General features: G+C 34.8%; 1 protein-coding gene across 1 annotated transcript in view; it reads left to right on the top strand.

The window, feature by feature from the left end:
- Window positions 1–4,147, top strand: part of SPC25 (SPC25, NDC80 kinetochore complex component) — a 12,340-nt gene extending 8,193 nt beyond the window's left edge. Inside the window, exons 5-6 of the mRNA XM_004674869.2 lie at window positions 2,118–2,216; window positions 3,914–4,147. Of these exons, the coding sequence (XP_004674926.1) occupies window positions 2,118–2,216; window positions 3,914–4,032 (218 nt within the window). The 3' untranslated portion in view covers window positions 4,033–4,147. The remainder of the gene's footprint in view (window positions 1–2,117; window positions 2,217–3,913) is intronic.
- The last annotated feature ends 6,280 nt before the right edge of the window (window positions 4,148–10,427 follow it).

Below are 10,427 nucleotides of genomic sequence, written 5' to 3' on the forward strand. Positions count from 1 at the left end.
AGAGGTCTGCCTTGCCATGCAGGATCACCTCTGGGGTAGGCGGGGATCGAACTCATGCAGAAGTGGCTTTAGCTTCCCAGTGCTGTGCTCTAACCCGCTGTGCCACCAGGGAGGGCCCTAAATGTATTAATTCTAACACAGAATTTTTATTCTGCTAGTTTTTCAGTTTTAGAAATACTGTAGTGAACGTAGGCTTCTCCATTTCTTATGTATAATTTCCAGAAAATTCCAGAGAGGAATTACTGAATTAATGTATAGAGACATTTTGGCCCTTCCTGGTGGCGCAGCGGGTTAAAGCACAGCACTGAGAATCTAAAGCTGCTTCCGCATGAGTTCGATTCCCACCTGCCCCGGAGGTGATCACATGGCGTGGCAGACCTCTCCTGACCCATCCGCTGCTCCCCTTAGCAGTGTACTTCATCGATTTGCCTGTTCTGTTCCCCACTCTGTCTCTGGTGAATCCTCTCACCACCCCTGCATCTCTGGCCTGTATCCCAGTTCTGTATGCACAAATAAATATATCTTTAAAAAAAATTAAAAATAAATAAAAAAATGTATAGAGACATTTTTATGGCTGTTCTGTGTATCTGTGCCAATTTACAAGGATACCTATTGTGCTGGGAATTCCCAAGATCACCATTTCATTTGCTGTTTAGCTAGAAAGACAAGACTCAGCATGCACTTAAACTCATGGCCAAGACTTTAAGATTTATTGCAATGGAAGAATACAAAATAAAATCAGCCCAGACACAAAGGCAGATGGGCAAAGTCTAGAGAAAACAAGCCTTTCAGGTTTCCAGGAATCCTAGGGAATGGAGTTAGTTAGGATGTGCTTAATTTCTTTGACTTCACATTGTGACAATCCCTGTGTAGTGTTGTCTATGAGGAATGGAGGGTCTGGGAACTTTCACTTTTTCCCAAGACTTTACCCCCTGTACCTTTTCCTTTTTCTGATCTTTGGTCTTTCCTTTCACTGTACTGGCCCCACATTAAACTGTATGCAGGGTCCTCTGAGTCCTAATGAATCGAAACCTGGGGTGATCTTGGAGAACTTTATCATACCAGCCAAAAGCCAGCCTTGCAAACAGGCTTTCCAAGGTTCCTAGGTTAGCGGTCTCAGGCCTCCTATATTAACTGTTTTAGTTACACCTATCTACAACAATGAACAAGAGTGCCCATTTCATTGTATTTGTGCCAGAATTATAATTTTTTAAATTTTGATTTTGATAATTTACTAGCTATGATTGAAGTTTTTGATTTATAAAAAAAAAATTTCTTCGATTATGAAAAAGTGACCTTTTTTCTGTTTGTTTACTAATTATAGTTTTTTTCTAAAATGTCTGTGGGTCCTTTATCCACACATCTGTCAGTCTGGTGTTTTAGTTTTTAATGAGGATAATCTTTTGCTTAGAAAAATGTAAGATTCTGGCCCTCCCTGGTGGCCAGTGGGTTAGGAACACTGCAACACGCAACACGCAACACTGCAAGCTAGCTGCATCCGCTTTAGTGCAGGTTCGATCCTTGGACCGAGAGGTGATCCACATGGCGCCGCAGACCACTCCTGACCCTCCCATTGCTCCCCTCAGCAGTGTACTTTGTTGATCTGCCTGTTCTGCTCCCCACTCTGTCTCTGGTGAATCCTCTCACCACCCCTACACCCTTGGCCTGTACCCCAGTTCTGTATGCATACATAAATAAATCTTAAAAAAAAGAAAGAAAAAGAAAAATGTAATGTCCAGCTCTGAACTATTTATTCTTGGACTCAGTATATATTTATTGTCATTTTAGGTATATTATGATTTGCAAATATTTTCACCTATTCTTATGGGTTGAATTTTCACTCCTGATAGTGTCCTTTGAAGGACAAAAGTTTTTAATTTTTATGATATCCAATTTATGGTTTTCTTTTATTGCTAATATTTTTGGTGTCATTTAAACGATAATACATTTTCAAAATCTTTGTAACTTGTACACTTGGAGATGTTGGTTTAGTGACTGTATGTACTTGGCATTTGAGATAGAAGTAATAATTGATAGAAGTAATAAAACTCATCTCCATTGAAAGCTTTGCCACAATTAAATGTTCTCATATTAAATAATTTAATCTTTTTTTTCAGGTGATAAATTACAGTTTATTTTCACAAATATTGATCCAAAGAATCCTGAGAGCCCATTTATGTTTTCTTTGCGTCTTAATGAAGCAAGAGACTATGAAGGTATCCTTGTTCCTTACATGGTATTTGAATTAGTATTCCAAAATGTTATGTCAATCAGAATATAAATATGAAGGTAGTAATACTACCACAGCTATTACTTTTTTTTCTGGTCTTGTTCTCTTCTAAATACAATAGTATGTATAGTTTTCACGTATAAATCTTATTTGAGAAACTTAGTAACTTCTTGTCAGTATAGCACAGGGCTACAGTGGCTGAAATGTCTAAAACACCAATAGTTACTACTTTTCCTAAGCAAGTGTGAATTATCCTTTCGAGAACTTAAACTGATATGAAGGATATGGCTACTTAAATGTGAATATTATAATTTATCTGAGTATTTGATTTTAAAGTCAAATGTAAAATCATCAGAATGTCATCATTTATTTTACTCAAAATAAAATATCTTCGAAATTACACTATCCTGAAAATGCCACACGTTTGGAAGTTGATAATTTAGCTTAGTGGGTGATTCTGTAGCAATTCAGAGGTCTTTGATTTATAGGGAATTATATATATGATTGATAATAGTGTGAATAGGAAAAGAATGGAAATACAGTTCTTATTCATCTGATGTCCCTACTAAACTAATCCTTAATTTATCGGAATTCAGAAAATGGTTCTCAGCTCTTTGGGCCTGTGTTTTCATCTTAAGGCTTTTATAGCAGTCAGACACTCAGATAAACTGCTGAGTTAGCTCCTTAATGTACCCAGGTGATGCAATTCCTATTCAAATGGGATTTTTATTTTAGGAATCTTTTCTCTTTGAGTAAATATCTTCTGATAAGTGCTAAATTTTTAAACAATAAACTGCCCAAAACATTTTACCTAGCTTTTTAATTTTGTCCAAATTGGATATTCTTTATTACACCACAGTCTCATAGTATTTGATAGTGTATTAAAAAGAACCTGTAATATAAATATTGAGCCAAATTCTCTTTGCTGTTGTTTTTCTCTTTTTGTAATGGGCCTTATTTTCTAAGCAATCTCTACCAAAGAGCAGGAAATCTGATATTGTCATATTTCTTCCTCCTGGACAAAGAACAGGAATAATGATAGAAAATGATCCATTTCCTTTGACCTGTCCTCCCTAGAGACTTGCTACAGGATGTACAAAATGAGAACAAGTATCAGCTGGCACAACTACACATGCTTGCTATTTGTGAATTTGAGTCTTATTGATAAGCAGGTCCTGTAGTTTGAGTAACAACCACATTTTCTAACTCCATTTCACTTGTGAAAATACCACTTTCCATAATTTTAAGTTATTAGGGGTTAACCTGTGATCAGAAACTAGAAATCAAGTCAAAATTTTGCAGAGAAAACTGACTTAACAGTTGGGAAAAAACCTTTAAAATAGTTTAAATACTTAGACAGTGTTAAAAGGTACAGTACAACATGGAGGGAAATGGCATTCTTTCCTATGTCACTAGGCTCCTTGATCCTTCAACTACCATCTGTTTAAATTTAAAGCAAGATTATAGTACTTAAGATATGAATATTTAAAGATTAAACAAAGGAAAGGTCCTAAAGATAGTTAGGATATGAAAATCAAGTATATTTATCATTCAGAGCTCAAAGCATTTCAGTAAAGTGGAATTGAAGTGAAATGATTTGAATCAGATGAGAGTATCTAAATTAGAAATACTTCTCATCCATAAAACATTCTCATTCAAATTGTCTTTTTTTTCTCCTTTTAGTGTCAGATTGTTCTCCTCATCTTGAGTGCTTAGCAGAATTTCAAGAGAATGTAAGAAAGACCAACAATTTTTCAGCTTTTCTTGCCAATGTTCGGAAAGCTTTTATTGCTCTGGTTTAGAATCAACGCATAAATAGTGTATAAAACTTTCATTTTCTTCCCTATCATGTATCTCTTTTAAAAAGAATTCTCGTTATTCTTTGTTTGCCTATAACCCTTTTGTATTTTTGTAACATTTCTGTGTGGTGTATTTATCGATTTTATTTTAATTAAAACCGTAGAAAAGAAAACTTAAGGTCAATCTGTTATTTTTAAAATGAAAAATTTTCTATGTATGATGTATATAAGTATATATAAATTTTAATAGTGGACATGTGTTTATCACTAGTCTGGGAATGGGATTTTATATAATCTGCTGTGTAGGTTTTTGAAGGTCAGTGACTATTAATATTTAAAAAAAGACTATTTATGGTGAACTTAATAGTATCTGCACACGTTGACTTCAGTGATGAATACCTGACACTTAAATATTAATGCAATTAAAAAAATAAATACTTAATTAAACTAATTAATTAAAAATACACTCCTCTTCATGTCTTTTACATTTTATGAATTAGGCTTTTTTTCCCCTGTTGGCAGCTTAGGCCAGTTGTCTTATTAGTATCCCAGATTTCTGTTTGCTTCTTTATGATTTGATTCAAGTAAAACATTTTTGAAAAAAATTATTACATGGGTACATGTCCTGCTTCTTCACTCAGGTAGTGTATATATGGAATGTTGGTTTGTCCCATTACTGGTGGTGCTAGACTGATCACTTAACTATTGGTGGTGTAACTCAGGTCACTATATTGTAAAGGAATCTTTTACACTTTGAAATTATTATATTCATCTGTGGAATTATATTTTGGGGATTCTGAATATACTGTGGTGCTAAACAATTTTTACTCAAATAACTTTGCCATCCACTTGTGAGACTGCCTGAAAATTATTACATTGGCATTGGAGAAGTGGGTAGAACTTAGGAGGGCAGCTGTAGAGCTGGCAAATTTTTAAATGTACTTGGCAAAATAAATACTATTACTTGCTATTGTCCTAATATCATGATCCTTTATTTCACACCTAAATGGATCTTAAGTTAAAATAAAGGACAAATCTTCTCAGCAGAAGAAATTTGGAAGTATTCTAAGATGTCCAGAAAGGATATATTTTTGAAAAGTCAAAGGTAAAAAAATTATTACCAATTTATGGTCTAGATATAACTTTGACAGCGTAAGCATCTATTTAGTGTAGACTAAAATTCAAATGTCATTCTCCCTGAAGTTTAAGGGAAAAGTTCAAGCCAGTGATCTAGTTAATGGGAATATGGGAAATTTCAAAATATTCTTTTCTCAGTTACCATTCTTACCTAGAAGGCTCAGAGCTCTGATCACTTCCTATAGCAGTACAGTTTATCTGAGAAGAGTATTCCAGACAGGTGGTAGTGTTACCACTCCCCCATTCTAGTGTGCTGAGGAACTACCCATTACAGCTTTTAGGAACCTCTGATCAGTACTGTTTCTGCAGAGAAAAAAGGCTAGTCAGCCTACTCTGGAGATTGGTGTTTGTGCTATTAACACTCTTATTTTAGCATGGACAAGGCTCCATGGAATGGACCCCAACAATTTCAAGCTTAGCCCAACTCCTGATACATGTATTGGATAACATAGAGCCCCCTTGAAAACCAGATTTGGAGGTTAAAACTCATAACTGAACTAAGAGTAGGGATGTTAATTCTTCTTCCAAAAGAAGTGAGACAATGTTTGACACCAAGAAGTATCATATGACTACTATACTGAAGTCCACTGCTTAAAATATATCCATAAGGAACAAACATAAAGCCTAAGGAAAGCTCTTTATTCGTTGAAACTAGAGAAAGATCATGGCTTATTCCTAAAACTTGACAATAGAATGTGTTAAGCCAGAGTGAGAAGGCCCTAAGCATTGGCATGGCTTACTTCAGTAAGGAATTCTGAAGGATTCATTTGTAAGTTAAAGAAAGGAAGATTGAGGCTAAGGGAAGAAATGGTAACTCCCATCCTAAGGTCCATTGCTCCTCACACACAACTGTCTTTCACTTCAAATTGGGGCATGGAGAGATTGCAGGAAAGTCACAAAAGGTTACCTAAGATCCAGCTTTGTACAAAATCAAATGTACAAAGAAACATACACTTTCATAGTAAAAAGAGGAGCTTAAGTCATGGGATTTGATTTCTCAGCTGGGATATTGGCTCCTTCCAAAATTGGAATTGGTTAGGGGTGACTGCCTTGAATAACAGTTAATGCTTTTTTAGCCCTTTAGCATACACCATTCTCTGAGCCTTCTAGGTAAGAATGGTAACTGAGAAAAGAATATTTTGAAATTTCCATCATATTCCCATTAACTTTACATGTGTCTGCCTGTGTGTGGTTCCTCAACAAGGTGTGAGGTAGATATGCTCCATAACCTTGTTCTGCAGATAAGGAATCCAACATACAGAGAGTTTCCTAATGTCAGGTCATATAGCTGGGAATTTGAGCTTTGAGGTGCAAGTGTAGGTGACTGCCTGGCACTGAGTCTCTGACCTTCACTTTCTGTTCCATATTGCAGTATAAGTAAGGAGTAAAAGGGGTTACTAATAAAGATTCTAACCAAATGCATTTCTATAATTTAGCTTTTTGTGTTTCTATGGAATCATAACACTTAGAGTAGACTCTCTTGGAAGGAGGGGATAAGTTTTACCAGAATCCTTAGAGTACAGTTTTATTAAAATGACAACAGCTGTGGAGCCCTGGAATACATAGAGTAGAGGGCTTGGTCAGCAGCTGCACAACTCACTGAGACCAGTGACTAGGCACGCAGATTAGGCATCAGCCCAGGTGTTAGTGAAAATTGTGGATGGAGAGCTATTCACTTGTATATCAGTCTGTATCTGTGCAATAAAATAAGTCCTAGTTTTGAGGTTTAACTCTATCACCCTAGAAATATTCTGGAGCTGGAATTTAAAACTTAAAGTAGATGTGTCTTGAAAATCACAATTTGAATGATTAAGAATACACATGAAAGCAAACTATCCTATTTAACTTGCCCTTTTATACACTATACATTTAATGTTATATTGTAAGACTTAAGCAATAACTTTTGAACATATGAAAATGAAATATACAAAGGTAAGTTTTGTTAATGGAAAAGATATACACATACTAAATCTGACTGAAATAGAATCCAAGTGGGGTTGACTAAATATTCCATGTTTTGTAATTAAAGAGAATGATGGTTTAAGAATAAAAGAGGAATCAGTACAATATCTGCTAAAATCTACTAATGGAATTAAAGTTTCAATTTTCATGCTAGGGAGGATTAGTAAGTGTAGCACTTTTCCAATGCAGAAAATAAATAATTTTTATAATAATTCAGACGATTGTGTTTTGATTTGTGTACCATGATGACAAATTGCCTAGTTGGCTATCTGTTACATATCATAACATCTGGCACACAGTAGAAAGTTAATAGATATTTGTTAATGCTGAATACATTATTCAAACTCAATAGGAAGTTATTTAATGAGAAAATCAAAATTACTATTTTAATAATAGTTAAAGGGAGCTGGTTTGTTCAATAATACCTTCAGATATATTCCTGAGATGTTTGGTCATTTTTAGAACGTAAAGATGGCTACAGGTAACTTCATTTTGTGACAAGCTAATAGAGAACAAGGTTCAGCATAAGTAGGGAAGGTTTCATTTAAGTAGGAAAAGATTCCATCAGTTAAAATAGATTGGAGGATATATGATCTATTTAAAAATCTCCTTTCTTAGTAATGTCATATTTAGTTACAAAGTATAAGCAATGCATGTTTTTGGTATGAGGATGTGAAGTTTTGAGTTTAAACACAGTATCCCCTTCCCTTAGTAACTAGGAAAACTGAAGATAAGTTTTAACAAATGGAAAAATTTCAAGGAAGAAATTCTTTAATACTGTTTAATAGATTTTTACAAGAACTTGGAAAGAGTATGTGAGATTCAAAAAAAATGTAATCTATGTAACGATAAATCTTGTACACTTCCAAATTTTGTGTGAAATTACTCCCCCTCCCCCACCAGCATCATTGTATTGTGGAAAGTTTTGAGAATTAACGTCTAGTCCATTTTTTGTCCCATTAAAATTGCTATATGAACAAGTCATTTAACTTTTCTGATTTTAACTTTTTCTCATCTGGCCATACTCTCTCTTCTTTTTTGTTAACCAAGCCTAGAAGATGTTCTTCTATTCTCAGTTAATAGAAGAACTTCTGCATGCATATTAACTTTTATTATGTTTTCCTGTACCTATATAGATTTTCATGTTTAATCTGTTAATGTGATTTATATTAATAGACATTTAAAAACTTTTAAATGTTGATCAAGTTTATATTTCCAAGAGAAATACAATGTGCATTCTTTTCTGATTTTTTTTTTCCTAACCAGTAGTATTGGATTCGGTTTGTGAATGCTTCAAATTTTTCACCCCTTGCCATGAATAAGATGGACTTTTAATTTTATCATGTATATTTACTTGTCTATTGGCATCAAGATTATTTTAAGATCTGTGCCCTTGAAAATAGTTAATCTGTGTTTCCTTTTTTCTATTTTTTGAAGAGTTTTACTTTGACCAGGCTGTTTAGAAGTGTGTGTGTGTGTGTGTGCATGTATTCAGACACCCCAAATGTAAAGGGATTTTTAAATTATCTTTTTTTTTTTTAAAGATTTATTTATTTGTTCATATGAAACTGGGGTACAGGCCAGAGGCTCAGGGGCGGCGAGAGCCTTCACCAGAGACAGAGTGGGGAGCAGAACAGGCCGACTGACAAAGTACACTGCTGAGGGGAGCAGCGGGCGGGTCAGGAGAGGTCTGCCGCGCCATGTGGTCACCTCGGGGCAGGCGGGAATCGAACTCATGCCGAAGTGGCTTTTAGCTTCTCAGTGCTGCACCACCAGGGAGGGCCTCAACTGATGACTTTTTAAGGCAAAAAAACTCACAGTGTTTAGTACCTAGTCTTTAAGTGATATTCACAGTGTCCCAACAACTCAGTATGGTAACTGCTCTTCACATTTCAACACACAATTTAAGGCCCTTCCCTTTATAATGGTGGTATGAGAAGGCTCAGGTATTCTGCCTCCACAGAAGAATTTCAGATTGGACAATTTTGAAGACCATTTCAAGCAACAGTCAATTTAAAGGTAAACAATAGCTTGAGAAGTGTTTATTCATGAAAACCTGCTAATGTATTGCATGAGAATAGTGATTCATAACCAGCAAACAAGTAGGAAGAGACTCAATAGCATTACTTACTAGGGAAAGAGAAATAAAAACCCCAATAAATTAAAGCACACTTGCTAGACACTGAAATTTGAGACTAATAATACCAAGTATAGACAAGGATTTATAGCATCTGGAACTTTATACATTGCAAAATGATAAAGATAGCTACTTTGGGGAGTCACTGGTTTTTTTAAAAAGGCTAAATAAACACTTAACAACTCCAGCTATCTACCCACGGGAAAAGAAAACATGTCTCTCCCAAACTTGTTCATGAAATGTTTATAACAATATTGTTCATTCTGACCAACAAAATAGAAATAACCCATATGTTCAACTGAAATGTAAATACATATACACAATGAAGTGCTATTAAGCAATAAAGAAAGAACTGATATGCAAAAATGTGAATAAAACTCAAGCATCACGCTGTCATTATATAAAAGATGACTGCATTCATTCAAAATCCTAAGAAGACAAAAATATACTTAAGTATGCGCATCTCGAGTTGGGTAGGAGCAAGGGATTGCCTGCAAAGAGGAAAGTTTGGGGGGCTACCTCTTGATTATGGTGGTCACTTATCAAAACTAATAAGCTGTACTGATTCAACAGCAATTTTATTCTATGTAGACTATAACTCAAAAAGCTTTTTTAAAATGGAAAGTAATTCAACCATGATTTTATATAAACTTTTTTATACTGTACTGCAATATGTTATCTCCAATTTTGTCTATTCCAATAGATTCTGAAATCCTTCAGGGTAGTGCCAGATTTATTTATTTGGAATCAGGCAAATTGCTAAGCTTAATGACTCACACAGGCTTTCATGATTTTACAATGAGAGAACAAGTCTGAAGAAGGAAAGAACAGAAAAAAGCAATATTCAGAATTTTTTTTATGTATTTTGAATCATATTACTTAGCCCATTATCTGGAACTTAGCACAACTCTAGAATGTTCAGAGAATATGTGGTGGAGTAAATGTACAGATGGATGAGTGAGTTGATGAGTTGGATTATATGTTCTCTGAAATCTCTTTCTGCCTCTGAGATTCTGGGACTTTCACCTTACAAGCTATGGCTATTCCTTAATCATTTTGAAAAAAAAAAAAAAAATTGGCATAATCAGGAAAAAAATGGGAGTAAATTTAAATTCCAAAGCATTTTTTTCATGTGTTGGATAAATCAACCCTACTGTTTATT

The sequence above is a fragment of the Condylura cristata genome, unplaced genomic scaffold, assembly GCF_000260355.1.
Source record: "Condylura cristata isolate star-nosed mole 26May11 unplaced genomic scaffold, ConCri1.0 scaffold00002, whole genome shotgun sequence".
Lineage (NCBI taxonomy): Eukaryota > Metazoa > Chordata > Mammalia > Eulipotyphla > Talpidae > Condylura > Condylura cristata.